The sequence below is a fragment of the Loa loa genome (assembly GCF_000183805.2).
Source record: "Loa loa unplaced genomic scaffold supercont3.5, whole genome shotgun sequence".
Lineage (NCBI taxonomy): Eukaryota > Metazoa > Nematoda > Chromadorea > Rhabditida > Onchocercidae > Loa > Loa loa.
In genome coordinates this window covers 536,689-551,695 of record NW_018108185.1, presented here as the reverse complement: position 1 = coordinate 551,695, position 15,007 = coordinate 536,689, and the positions used below count along the sequence as shown (strand labels likewise).

Genomic DNA, 15,007 nt, shown 5'->3' with positions numbered 1-15,007 from the left:
CAAAATTAAAACAACTGGATTTGATTCACCCATTTTTATATTTTTGTACAAATTGAACCATTAGCTCTGATTCTCATTCGTTTTTGCTACATCATACTTTTTTTGCTTTTGGTGATGGAATCAAGCCTGTATGGTAGATTTCACTGTTCCTGTATTGTGGTTTACAAATAATTTTTCCTTATGTCGCGCAAAGACAAGTTCTGTTCAATTAGCTTTCAGTAAATAATTTATAAGTAACAAAAAAAAAAATACAAAACGAACCGCTTTTGCATACATTTAATGAGAATTTTTCTTAATTTGACTTTTGTAAAATTTCTGAGTAAGTTCAAAAGAATTTAAACCCACGTTTTAAGCAAAGAAGATAAAGTAGGGACGAGAATGGAAATAAATGCACTTAAATTTAAAATACTATTCATTTTGAAATTCAAATTTATCTTTAGAGGGACGTAAGATTAGAGTAGCGATGAAAACAAGCATTTCACAGAAAATATGGTAAAAATTCCAATGCTGGTTAGTGATAAATAAAGGCATTTTCTATACAGAAAAAAAAAAAAGCTCATTGTTAACAGAGATAACTCGAAGTGTAGTTCGATAATTTACGCGGTGAGATTTAATTGAGTAATTTGTTTACATATTTCTTTTATACAGTTTCGACTTTCTACTATCTATTGATCAGAATTTCCTTGAGGATTTTCAAAATATTGACTTTCCTTCTTAGAACTAAATTTAAAAAATATATTGGTTTTACCCGCCAAAGTTGCCATGCAAGTTATTTACGCACTGGACAAGTTTATAGTCATAAATGCATTAATTTATTTAAACTATTTGTGGCTCATTCTTTATCTTATCAATAAAACCAAACAAAATTGATTGTTCGAAATTTTTTGCGCATTTAACTTCACTAAATTTCATAAGTATGGAAATTTATATTTCCTCTGAAATTTCCAATTGTGCTACCCATCCTTAAGGAAATTTGTATTTCAAAGTTGCTGTATTTCGTTGTTTTAATATTTTAAGACTCAAAACCTCCACTTAATATTCAAAAAACAGCTCAAATGAATACATAAATAGCAAAGTTCAAAAAACAAAGTTTAACAATTTTCGGCTTGTTAAATAAATGTAAATCTTTCTCTAGTCAACCAATCAGGTTTTAGAAAACCTCGGGAATGACTCATTGCACTCATAAATTGTTTGGTACACTGGCAACAAATGGTACATACCATACCGATCGGATAACCTTTATGAGCCACACAGCCATTCATTTGAACAAAGATCTGTTCGCATTCTTCATTCGGAGTACCCTTTTCCTTGTTGATCAATAAACTAACATCGTTTGGATGCGGTCCATGGCATGAGGTCAGACGACATGTCGGTGCTTTGGTCTGAAGTAACAGAATGAAATTTGTTTAAATAAATTACTGATTGTAATAAATGAATGATTAGTTCAGTAAATTAAATTGAGCTAATTTTCTACGGTGATTTCTCGTTTTTGTACATTTCCCAAACCAATTTAAACGCTTCATCTGTCACTGTTTGTTAAAAATATGCCCACCAAGGTAGTTATGAGTGTTGAGTTTGGCAAATACTCAAATTCATCAGAATGCAGGTAATTCTTTTAAGCTAATATGAAGTGGTAAGTGACTGACTAAAGAAGTAAAATATGTGTTTAAAAAAATCCCTTGAAGGGAAGAATAGTCAGTTTATTCAATTTGCACTTTTATTAAAAATTCGAAGAATGTTTCGGAATAGAGTGTTACCCAACACTTTTGCCCTTTATTTTTTTAAGATGCAACAGTCATATGCGAGAGTGAAATACATTGGTATAACGTCACAGTGTCATCTAAAATCAACCTGTAGGAATTCAATGTTCCACTTGCTATGTGATTTTTTGCTGTTAAGCATTACTAATACTAATTGGGTTTTACCGATGAAATCATATAAAAGTGTAATAACAGGATGACATATCAATGAGACTAATTTACTTCCGAAAGTCATTTCGAAAGTTATGACTTCCGAAATTGGGCGTATGTGAGTATCATGATCAAACAGTTCAGATCTATTAACCTAAAAAATTGGCATTTCTGCTATGGAAATTTCAGGTTAATCCAAACCTTTTGGAAGTGTGCTCCATATAAGTAATAGCGAGCTGGATTGCCGATATTTTCTGATTCTGAGGCACCTCTATCATTCCCATTGAAATTAGTCAGATTTGGCACCGAACTAATCTGTATTGATAATTTATCGCCGTAGATCCTATCATGGTCTGGATTCGTTGACATCTTTAAAACATCTTCAAACCGTAATCTACTACTTACTGGTAACTTTGCAGATGTCTGATAGGGCGTTGCCGGCGGGTAATCCGGTTCTGAAATAGAGTGATGAAACTTTTTTTAGTAACTCACATTTTAATTACTTTATTTGTTTTGAAGGATAAAAGTATTAAGTACTGTTTCCAAAGTTTGGGCTTAATCTCGAATGATTTTGATTGGAATTTATTAAATCGTTGTTGCACCATACACTTACGCTTATGTCTGAGAGGGGGCAAACGAAATTGCTTGAACTTTAGAAGTCTGTAACTATATCGGCCGTTTATATGCAGAAATTTTACAGTGAGCCTACGACAACCAAAGGTTGTCTTCCCATTGTTGTATTTTCGCTTGATCCCTATTCAAATTTTATTTGGGAATTTTCATCTTTTTTTAACATGTTACGTCATTTATCTGGAATAATTTAGTTTTCGTACAGGAACATAATTAAATTTTTGTAGATTAATTCTGACTATTGAATTTTGGTTGGTTCGAAATATCCAAAATGTTGCTTTTGTGAAGATGAAAGGATTAATGGATTAGTAGAAAAAAGACTGCAATTGTCAGTAGGTCAAAAGATCTTTAGTATATAAAGTAAAAGAAACGAGGGAGCATGCATTGTCAGTCATGTTATTGATCAGTTTCGTTACACAGATAATCATCATTTCTTAGCTCATTTTTCTTGTAATTTTGTCTTCTTGAATAGTTTAATCCATAGATATGATAAAATAAATGTTACCAACAAATAACACCTACCCGCTGGTGGATAGTAGCCAAAGTTACTTTTTGAAGTAATACTTTTTGTGGAACCAAAAAAAGCGGTATCGGATATGACGGACTTTAGCAAAAATATCGCAAGAACAACGGTGGTAAACAGAGAAGAACTAAAAGTGGACATCTTGCGGTGCTGCAATTTTCTTGAAGACTAAAGTAACACCTGTCAGAATAGCAGGAATGTGTCTTCAACAACGTAACAAACCCAGTGAGTCAAGTGGAATTACTAGATACTCTCCATTTATAGATGATTTCAAGTTTTTTTCAAGGAGGGGCGGGCCATCCATCCTTGTTGATTGCCGCTGATGCCCAATTTGGCAAATTCCATTGTATCTCTTCTCTCCTTAATAGCTGTTTGTATTGCCGTTTTCTTGAAGTTTTGATTAGAAAAATGAAAAAGGGATCAGTGCAGAACGGTAAAATAGCAACTGAGAAAATAAAATTGACATATTGATTTCCAAAGTTTCATTTTCTAAATTTTTCCAGTAAAAAAAGGGAAACATTAATGGTAGTTAAGATAATTTCGAGCTAAAATTGCAAGTGTCAAGTTTTTTCATTTTTTTTTTAGAAAAAAATATATTTTTGCTTTAAACTGATGATAGATTATTCGGTTCGTCGCCGTGAAAAGTTCTGCATCACATGGAACTTTCTAAGTGTTTTCTTTTTCAGCCGAATGACGATAAGAAAAAGGATAGTTATCTTACTTTGCATCTTCTTTTTCTTTTTTTTTAATTTTATCTGGCTTTTCAACTTCTCGAGAATTAGAAATTGTGTTTTTTTATGATTTTTATAATTAAATTTTAATTTTTATGATTTTATGGATTTTAGGTGCAGTTTTTATTTTATTGTGTCAAGGCACAAAATCTTCCAAAAATTTATTTGTATTTAAACGATTTTGCATTTAAATTTAATTACTTTTTGAGTCCGAAAGTTCTTGAATTACAATCTCATAAGATGTTTTATATGGTAGTGTGAATGAACCTTTCTACTTAGCCAGTGATTTCAAATTGATAATTATCTTGAATTTATCCGTTCATTCATATTTGTAAAGACAAGAGTGTTCCTAATGTCATGATGCTATCACTAATGCTGTTGTTGGCTCACTCAGTTATCCTTATCATCAAGATTGTTCTACAATTGTTCTGTCAGTTTTTGTTATAGACGGTCATAATAACAGAAGTCATACAGATATTGTTAAAATATGATCAACTTAAAATGATATCAGTGATAGCGAGGAACTCCGCGACAGGCGATTAAGCTAATGGAATGTTTTGTGCGATTTATAGGTATGTATATTACCTCCAGAACTCTCTAAATTTTCAGTCTTTATATAACTGCAGAAAATATTGCTGTTTCAGCTTTAGATTTTTAGCAAGAGATTTTTCGTTATTTTTCATTACTGTAAAATTTGCAAGCAGTCATTAATCAATTAGTCATTATATTATCATTGATAGTTTTTCTGTTTCTGCATTTTTTTCAAAAAAACGCTCAGTTTTTTTTCGTATGAAACTTATCCTAGATCTTATTCGGAAAGCAAAGTTCTCTACTTTTTGCGAGTTTCCTTATTAAGGAAGTAATTTCCAACATTGAAAATAGCTAATGCTCTTTTGAAGTGCAAACTAGAAACATGTCTTAAATTCCAAGCTAAATAATGTTTTAAATTTTTTAAGATTTTTGAAAAATTTCTAGAATTTTAAACTTTTCATCGAATGCATCTAAGGTTTGTTCAAGAAATTAGAAAAAGAACGGAAAGAAGAATATGTATTATGTTACAAAAAACTAGGGTGATGAACTAAGATAAAATTGCCTCTTTGAATTATTTTTCATTGGGACTTTCAAAAAATTCTCGGGGAATTGGTTCACTACACTAGTCATTTTATTTATTAGTCAATTTATCTGATCATCAAGTAAACGGTAAAAGAATTAGTAATGTGCAAGATCTCTTATCAGAATGAGAAGTAAAAAAAGAATCAAATGAATTCAAAAAAAGAAAAAAAGACTGGAAGAATTTTCTCCGTATATCACCAATAATGATCTTCCCATATTTATTTGAATTTATTAATACTTTTTTATCAGCACTCGTTAGTCCAGTAAAATTAAAATTAATCTTCAGTACTTTTAAATTATTTCTGCTTCATGTATGTCTATATTTCCTTTTATTTGTTATGTGTTGCTTGTTTCTTCCTATCTTTGGTGTTTTTCTCAGCTTTGGCTTGAAAAAAATTAGGGGTGGGACAGACTTTAGGTTTCTAAGTTTTCATGTTTAAAGTTACTAACTTCAACAATCAGTGAAGAGTATTAAGAATGCTTGAAAGTACTGAGAGAATATTTCTGAACGCCCATGCAAAATATATTTAGCAGTAGAATTCGATTGACTGAATCAAGTGACGAGTGGTTCCGAGAAGGAATTATTATTGAAAGTCGACTTAAATTCCGGCGCATAGAATTCCATCAGGAATAAAATTTTCTTCTACTGATTTTGTTGAATGATAAAAAACGTCTTTGGAATAGAAATATCGACGAGTGATTAGCAATGCTTTAGCAACATCGAAAAGACAACAAACTGTTTCGTCCTTTTTTTATTACATGTTTACATTTCAGACCACCGAAAGGTCCGTAAAATTGTTACGAAAGTTTTCCCATCTGACATTTGTGGAACTGGAGTGAAATATCATTGGCATCACTCAGATTTGTGTAGGGAGTTCTTTATGTTAACAGATTACTGGAAAGAGCAATCAGCAGAATTTTCACTTAAGAAAATCTGCATGAGTCAATTATCATGAAAGTTTTGAAGGAAACAGATTTAACTGCCACTGCAGTGTGCTTCTAAAATTTTAATCTTATCTGGATTAGAAGGTATATAATAGAACAAGGAATCGAGAAAGGCTGACTGCTTTATTAAATTTTATATCAGGAATTGAGAAAGGCTGACTGCTTTATTAAATTTCGTATCACCTGAAATTAGTTCACTCTAGGAAAGAGAAATAAGAAATTTTATGCAGCATTTATTTGAAGTTAAACGGAAAACGTATTTTTATGTTTGATGTGGAAGTTAGAACAAAAATTTCGACTGCTAATTTATTTGCACAAAAAGTGGTTTCAAATTTCGATTTACTGCTGCTCACGATATTAAAAAGTGAATAATAAATTTAACACTCGTAGTTTACCAAGTACCTCAAGGAAAAAAGTAGTCTTAGGAAGTATTGCATAATATGCATTGTTTTCTCAGTTTGCAAAGCTGCACATGGAATTGGAAAAGGATGACTTCCAAGACTGCTTTGAAATCGAGCCTCTAATTTGCCATAAGCGCAAGAGTCTCGTTCATTTTCCTTTATAGCAAAGAATCGTGACAGTTGACGTCAACAATGAAGGCCTAGTTGCTTGCAGTGCAATCGATTTTTGTATTAGGGATAATTTTTCACCCATTTTTTCATGAATCATATTAAACAATATCATCGAATAGTGTTACTGATAAATTTATAACTTGAAGGTTAAATATATGAACTCAGTGATAAGTTGTCTCTAACGATGTTCTAATGGTTTGCTTATGGAACTGGCAGTAATCCAAAAAAAAAAAGTTTTTTTTTTTTCAAATTTATTCTATAGAACGTTATACGAAGTTGAGTGAGACTGTTGTAACAAGCAAAAAACATCGGGTGTCATTTGAGTACTTTCTTTGTCCCACGAACAATGGAGTTCGTTTAAATGTTTCCCACTAAAATAAATGGTCCCTCAAACAATGACCTATTTTTACTTAAAAAATATATTGTACTAAGGGATCCAAGTTTTCCGCATGAACTAATGGACATGGGGTACATCAAATCGGACAACATTTACCGGTGAGTAATTTATGTTCAGTCTGGAATATTTCTTTAAATTAGAACAAACGATCTGACTTATCACATTATATTAGCTGGGATTTTTGAAATTTTTCAAATTATTGGTAGGGGATGATTTATTTATTGCATTCTTTCGACATGACGTGATAGTTCGGATGGTTCAATGCATTTGGATTTTTGAAAAAAATTGAATTCTTGACGTTTAACAGTTTTCTTAATTGCTATCGATTTGCTTGGTAGATGTCAAGGTCGATTGTTCCAAAAAATTTCTGAGTGTTCTTTATAGAAAAATTGTAATAGCTATTTTATTTAACGGAGGAAATTGTGAATTTCCAAAACAGTATAATTCATAAATATCACCAGAAAATTTCCAGTTACCCTTTGGAATGTCTTCAAATAAAGATTCGTCTTCAAAAAATTGGTATGATTCAGTTCTCGCACAATCCCTGATTCCAGTAATAACATTTTATAGATTTTAAATGTAACTTCATACCACTCGTTTTTCATTTTATCTCAGTTTCGTCTAAATATCTTGAAATTTCTATTTAACTGGATTCAAGAAATGAAATGATTTTGAATACAGCCATCCTGTTGATCTTTTCGCCAGCCATTATCCATCCAACTTAACCAAAATTTTATTTATGCCTTGCCGGCTGCCTGACTTCCTCATTAATTAATTAATTTTAAGTGAAAATGTCACTACCATCTGAGCTTAAAACTAAGAAATCAAAGAGAGTCATTAAGCGGAAAGGCAAAAGGAAGAAAACGATAATACCGCTTTCCAACTCCTCAGGGTAATTTGAGTTGCAGTTTCAGTATTTTATTCGGGACTAACCTGTGCTTTTATGACCACCTGACCACCCGATCCCATTGATTAATAACTGCAGTATTGAATGTAAAGTGCGTTAATTTTTCATACCATAAAAATTACCAATCAATAAACTGGCTTATTTTAACTGTTATCTTTTTTTCCAACTTTTTCCAATTACGCTTTTTTCTTTTGATTTATAGTGAACCTTTGCTATGTAAAATATAAATTTTGATGTGACTTCAGCGGGTCAACATTTTATAAATTACCGAATAATTGCTGAATTCATTTAATCATGACTTCCCTCTCCCTTTTTGCGCTTTGAAAAAAAAAGAAAGATTGATGGATAGTATCCTATCTGTTAAATTCTGTTAAATTGAAGGAGAATATGAAAGCGATCAGTAAAATAGTAAACAACAATTTGGCGAGTAACTTTCTCAAATATTATTAAGCCCTTTCAACAACTTAATATAATAAATCGGATTCTTTTGGTGTGTAACATTTATAGGTATCCGGAAGTACTCAAAACATATTGCCGAGCAGAGACGATATTTTCTTAGCGGAATGGAAGAGCTATTGGATATCTGTTAAATATCAACTGGATCATCTGGGCACCATCGCTGATAATACTTATCATTTCTGGAAGTGTGCACCTACACATGCACGATCGGTTCGTTATTCACCAGTCCAAAATTTGCAAATCAAATTTATGTACCATTCGGTTAGCAGTCATTTTGGGATCGTTTTGGTTAGCAATATTTTAATGAAGATTTTCTGTTTAGCTTAAACAAGCGGCTCGTTTATTGTTGTGGAAGGCGGAAAATAAACAGCTAGAAACAGCAGGTGTGATAAATGTGTATGGGAATTCAACATGGACTACAGTGAGACGTGGTTGGCTTACGGTCGCTGTTTTCAATGACGCTGTTGCAGTTATTGAGGTGTTCTAGAATGAATTTTTATTTAAAGCAAAATGATAGAATTTCTGATCACACCTAATCAAATATATTATATTAAGATTAGCAAAGACTGTAAACGATTATCACCATCAGGATAATTTGGAAAGTAGTTGGACAAAGACATCTTAAAAGCTCATACGGTTTAAGAAAAGCCATTTTTTATTGAGAAACATGGAACATTTGAGATGAATAAAGGATAATACTATGTAGTTGTTTGCAATACCAAACATTTTGATTTGTTTGGGACATTTTGGTTGTAACTTGGTGATGACGTCAGCAATTCTCCGGAAAATGATTTGGTACTCTACATGCAGTCTGTCGCGATTATCGTAGTCAAATATTTTCCGGTACCTACTTTCTTAGGATGACAGTAAAAATTTTGAAATTTAAAATGATATTTATGAAATAGAGGAAGAAATTGTAAAAAAATTCCAGAGACAAGAAGTTATTGTGCTGAACTTTCCACTAGTCTGGATAGAAGTAAACGAGGAGGAAGGTAACGAATGTCTGGTACGGGTATTTGGTCCAGAAAACAAATTTCACATTCGATTTACAAACATTGAATGCAAGGTGTTGTATAAGTACAAATCTATGTTTCTATGCTTTTCTCATATCATTAAACGTATTTATCCCTATTTTACCACCATTACCTCCTTAATGATATTCCCAAGAAAAAAGTTTTGATTAAATACCACGAAAGAGTATGAATTACATAGATTCATGCGGTATGTTATGACATGCAATGGGCTGCATGTCAATAAACTTTGAGATAGTTGGACACAAGGAAATATGACTGTCGTAAGGAAGTGAAATAACATACTGCATGAATCTATATAATTCATACTCAAATATATCTTTGCTTAGTTCCAGTAAGATTTCGTACATTAATTAGAGGACTTTCTTTTATCGTTTCCTAAGAATTTCGAAGGATGCTTAGATTTTAGGCATGTGAATTTACATGAGAAAGGATTTCCCTTGCAGAATTTTTCCAGTTGTGGCATTTTTATGCAATCTTGATTTCTCTTTCATCTATTCAGAAGTTTCGAAAAAATCACATATAAGCACTATTAATTGTGATCATTAATACTAAATGAATTTTGTGGTGAATTCTATTTTAATTATCTGCTGTCATTCTAGAATGTATTTCTGCATGCCATGCGACAATGGAAACATTTCGATCAACGATATACAACAGATGACATTTTGAAACGATGTGCTACCGAATTACCCGAACGGCGACGTGGTTACTATAAATTTTCATCTCATCATCCAGATTTCGGAAATTGCACTTATGATGGTTATTGGTTATATGGTAAACCCCATGGAAGGTTTCCTTTTTGGCTCATTCTTCTATAAACTTGGAAGCTTTTCAATTTTCTCACAAATCTTTCAATGTGAAATTTTTACCTCAAAAAAATTAGCTTGTCATGGGTTCCTTTCTTGCATTTTCCTTACTTTAACTGAGTAGAATTAACTTATTTTCTTATATTTTTCCTTTTTTTTGTTATAAATGCTATATATAGCTATGGTTATATACAGCAAGTTATAAATGTTTGCTTATTATCAAGTAATATAAAAACTTGTCTATAGCCCTAACTCTGTCGAATTTACAAATCCTTCGCTGAGGTTATTATATTTTATTGGTTCGACAATAATTTGTGTATGATTTTTCACAAGCTTACTGATATACTTAATCATCCATTTTTCGACTTGTTTCTTGTAGAGGGCATCTCGTGCATATGGACAAATGGGAATACCGAGGACACTTTGCTGATGGACGTTTAGAAGGGTATGTTAGTTTTCATGTAATTTATACTGTAACGATTGCAGTGTTTTCTCTTTACGCTCATATAATGAATTATATATATTTCTGGCGGTAGTGGTAGTTTGTGGATGATTATTATATGTATGTTTTTCTAAGTGATTTGTGCAAACTTCATTTTTTGTCAACTAATGAAGGGATGAAGTCGAATTATATGGGTTCGAATTATATGAGTAACTTGATTGTCATTTAATCACTTCAGTTACAGTGTATTTTTATTAATTTAAAGAGTATTTCTATTTTCTTTTTTTGTTATTAGTGATATTCTAGGAAGAATAAATGAAGATTTACAGGTTTGGAAAAATGTCAATAGTTATAGGTGGAAATTCCCATAAGGTCAACACATATTTTGGAGCTAAAGAAGAAGGAACGTCGGAAGTTGATATATACACTGGTTTTTGGCGTAATGGCTGTTTAGATGGGCTAGCTCATATCACGTAAGATTTTTTATGGTGAAATTATACGGGAAACTAAGAATTATCCACACTTATTGTGTTGTTTGATCGGAGCTTCCGATACTATGCTCATCGTCAAGTCATACCGTTTCTATTTTATCTGGCAGAGATGATTTCGTTCAATCACTTCTTTTTTTCCAGATTTTCAAATGGTGACACATATGAGGGCTATATGCAAAAGGGACTAAGGCATGGTTATGGCGTGTTCCATGCATCTAAAGGTGATCAAACGGAAATATACTTCGGTGGTTGGCAGGCAGGAATGCGCTCAGGATATGGAGTTTCTACAAGCAATAGTATTAACCTCATCTTTGTTAAAATTTTGAAAGAAGTTAATGTCATCAAATTAATTTTATAGCTACTGAATTTTGGAATATAAGCGTGATCGTTTTCTTTTTTTTTTTTGAAAATATTGTACCTGCTGAAGCCTTGCCTTGGTATGGTTAGGAAACAAAAAACCCCATTGTATTGGTACACAAATCACAGTTTCTGAAATAATGTTTACCATTTGAGAACTTGTTCTTCATGAGGGTGAAGATGTTAATGTTTTTATCCTATAAAGATAATATAAAATATTGCTTCAGAAGAACGATATTTGGGTATGTGGAAGAATGATTCAAGGCATGGGAAGGGTACTTTGATAGGCATCGAAGGCGTATATCAGGAGGGACAGTTCGACAGCAACCGTTTAGTGGTTCATTTTCAATCTAAATGAATAAGTTGCATTCATGAATTTTCTGGATTTCTAAGTAAAAAGCTTGAGGTGTAGCAATTTCAATGTGGAACAAATAAATCCGCAAGGACAAATGGATTTCCGAGAACATTCTAGAATTATCGTACATCTTTATATTCATCTTTCATATCCTTCATAGGGGATAAGAATAGGTGATTGTGGTTTTCCTATTCCTGATTTTATCTGCTGAAAAACATTTAATAATGGTCCGTTTAAAATACATTTCGAATCTGATAGGTTTTCGGAGCTATTTTATTTAAGATACGTTTTCTGAAAACGTATTAAATCTCTTGTTTTGGATGCTTACTGCAGTTTTGCAGCGTGGTCGTTTGATGCTGTCGGCAGCGGACGGTTATTCCGGAGTAGCTTTCGAAGGCGATTTCGAGAAGGCTGGTATTGCTTGTGGGAAGGTAATCACAGAAATGAAAAATCAAAGAAAAAATAAATTTTTGAGAATAAAAGATTTACTAGTCAGAGTGGTTACTTAGTCCTATATAATTATTTGAAAGTATCTTGTTCTTACAATATAAATGAATTTGATTTATTTTCTTAAAGATATTATAGATCTGTAAAGTGGATTTTAACTTATAAGAAAAAACGATTGCAGGGAACGCTTTATCTGAATCAGTTTGATCGTGTAGAAGGGCGGATGACAGGTGACATTATCAATGGTGAAGTGAAGATCAACAATGCCACTTACTGGAGGGAAAAGCCTGTGCTGCTGACATCTTTTTCGTTAGACAAGTGAATTTCGGATAACTTCACCAGTTTGTAGCTTTGACAGACATTTTTCATTTTTATTTTTGAAGTAATTTCTACGTTCCAGTGATGTCCCACCAACAGAAATTCAGTGGACAACTGATGCAGAGCTGAAATGGAAGGAGCTTTTCCAAAGTTTCTTAGTATATGATCTGGGTATTCCAGTCCATATAGCAAATGCTGCTGATGTTAGCGAAGTTGCTGACGATGCATGTCGTGTTGCCGTATGGAATTCTCTTGCATCGAGTATGGTGAAGATTCGTTTAGGAATGAATAAAGAAGAAATTAAGTATGCCGTCTCTCATAATTTAAGTGTCTGTAGTTGTGAGTTACAAAATCTTCACCAGATTATCAGTAATTATCAGTTATAGATCATCAGATTATTATTGTCTACACTTATATCTGTCTTTAATAAACTAGAAAATCTGCAGCTTTTTTCGTTTTTATCGCTTTTATCATTTGATACTGTTTTTAAAGCTTTAAAAGGATTTCCTTTTTTAGAATTACATTCGATGAGAATCTTGAAAAGATTCCACAATACACACTGCAATGGTCGAATAAATATTACGAGATGGTGCAACAGTATTGGAATTTGGTACATTTCCGAAGTTTTGCATATCTTCTATAATTGCTTGTTCTATTTCATATTCTCTTTGCAACATAAAATCCAAACTAATTTTATTATAATTTCTTTCGTGAGGACTTTTGATTGTCATCTCTGGTATATTTGGTATCCTTTTTAACTAAGAGGTCCGACATTAATCTTTGGTAGAATTTTTATAACTCTTACAGGGATTATCATTTATCTGCTCCGTAGAAACGCGACCCAAAAATTCGTTATTTGTACGCATTTGTTGCAGGCCTTGAGGCATAAATATCACCCACTTCGGCGATTGGTATTTGGTTTATTTGAAGTTTTCACAGGTTCTTATGGTGCATTTGGTACTCATCGAGCTGTATGTAGACAAGCCGTTTGCGAACTGCGCAGTATACATTCTAGAATTTATTCTGTTATGAGGTGAAGCTAATAATGTAATTGATAGAGAATCCTTACAATTTCCTAAAATATATCGCGTAATATTTTCAAAATGTTACTCATCCGTACAGTTTTCCCATTTCCAGATTGCTATTTAGCAATTTACCTCGTACATTTGAAATGTTTGCTCCTATACCATGTATAGATAATAATCTGGGATCCGAAAATATTGACCCTGATTCACAATTAGCTGAGGACAAGTAAGTTTGCTTCATTCTCCATATTGTTTACTCTTACCACTATCTGTACAAAAGTGTGTTATAAATGTAAATGGTTACTGAAATACTAATTAACATTGCTAGGAAAATCTGTTCAATCGTGGAATCACTCACTGCTTCAGTTTTATGAATAATGCAAGTATGTAAAATGTTGAGATGATATCGGTATCGGTATATCTTATCAAAATATTATGTACGATAGGATTTTCCAAAAAAAAAGTGATGCCATTCGAACTATTCCCTTCAACCAGTCGGAATAAAGGCTAGTTATAACACATAGTAGATATGCGCAAGTTTTCAGAAGTATAACCAAACGAAGTGAGGAAGTGATGAGCTTCAGGATATCTCTTTTATACCCTTCATGCAATTTTATTGTTGAAACACTCTTCTCTGAGTGTTATGCCGTGATTTTCACACTTTATTCAGTAAATTGTGCTGATTTGGATCGACGATACTGGGAACGAGTGATTTATTTGAATGCCTTCACTGATGTGAAATTACTTGCCTATCTTGAATTAAATCGGTAAAGTTCCGAATCCAAGTTTTCTTTATCTTGTGCAAAGAATTTTTCCTGGTGTAGGAATTTTTTTGACCAGAAGCATCTCAAAATTATCTTTCCTCATCTTCGCCAAATCCCCATCCAAAATCTGTTCTCATGAGTCTGCACAAAGAGAATTCCATCCTTGAAAATACCTTTGTGCAAGCTAGTCTCATATAAGTTCCCAGCTGGCGATAAAGAGACGTTTTCTTGGACTGCAAGCGTTCTATGAATCATCCTATAAAATTTTCTTCCCAGCAGCTGGAAATTTTTATGAGGACTTTTACAAAACTTAATAAACTTAATGAAGTACGGAAGTTTCGCGGGATTAAAGCGCTTATTCTCATGAGAATTCCCCTAGAACTTAATAAAATTCTTACGGGAAGCCTCATAGAATTTAGTGAAGTGTGTTCGAACTTTTTCGACTCGGTTTTGTTCGGTGCTATGTTTATGAATTATGGATTTTTTGATGCTTATTTCGAAATCTTTTATTTGATTGTGCATAAACTATTTGAAGCATTTAAAGCACAGATAAGTACCTGACCCACAACCACTTTTGAAAATACCATCTGACAAAACAATAACTTGTTCGAGAAATGAACTTTTACAGGGATCTCTGGCCGGTTAATACTGAAAATGTCGATGATCTCGATATGTCATTGGTGAGTTCCCAGTCAAGTTAAATTAATGCATCCTGGCTTCCTATTCTCTTGAGTGCAAGGCAAATGGCGGTAATACGTGAGCTCAACCGCGTACTGTCCAT

The 15,007-nt window shown here is 32.7% G+C and overlaps 1 protein-coding gene across 1 annotated transcript in view; it reads left to right on the top strand.

The window, feature by feature from the left end:
* LOAG_16487 (kinase domain-containing protein) overlaps window positions 1-15,007 on the top strand; it is a 37,097-nt gene that overhangs the window by 7,453 nt on the left and 14,637 nt on the right. The window contains exons 15-29 of the mRNA XM_020449139.1: window positions 8,236-8,397; window positions 8,510-8,665; window positions 9,119-9,253; window positions 9,821-10,011; window positions 10,407-10,472; window positions 10,799-10,942; window positions 11,102-11,256; window positions 11,545-11,654; window positions 12,014-12,103; window positions 12,301-12,437; window positions 12,520-12,741; window positions 12,954-13,047; window positions 13,313-13,470; window positions 13,575-13,688; window positions 14,008-14,229. Of these exons, the coding sequence (XP_020307399.1) occupies window positions 8,236-8,397; window positions 8,510-8,665; window positions 9,119-9,253; window positions 9,821-10,011; window positions 10,407-10,472; window positions 10,799-10,942; window positions 11,102-11,256; window positions 11,545-11,654; window positions 12,014-12,103; window positions 12,301-12,437; window positions 12,520-12,741; window positions 12,954-13,047; window positions 13,313-13,470; window positions 13,575-13,688; window positions 14,008-14,229 (2,156 nt within the window). The remainder of the gene's footprint in view (window positions 1-8,235; window positions 8,398-8,509; window positions 8,666-9,118; window positions 9,254-9,820; window positions 10,012-10,406; window positions 10,473-10,798; window positions 10,943-11,101; window positions 11,257-11,544; window positions 11,655-12,013; window positions 12,104-12,300; window positions 12,438-12,519; window positions 12,742-12,953; window positions 13,048-13,312; window positions 13,471-13,574; window positions 13,689-14,007; window positions 14,230-15,007) is intronic.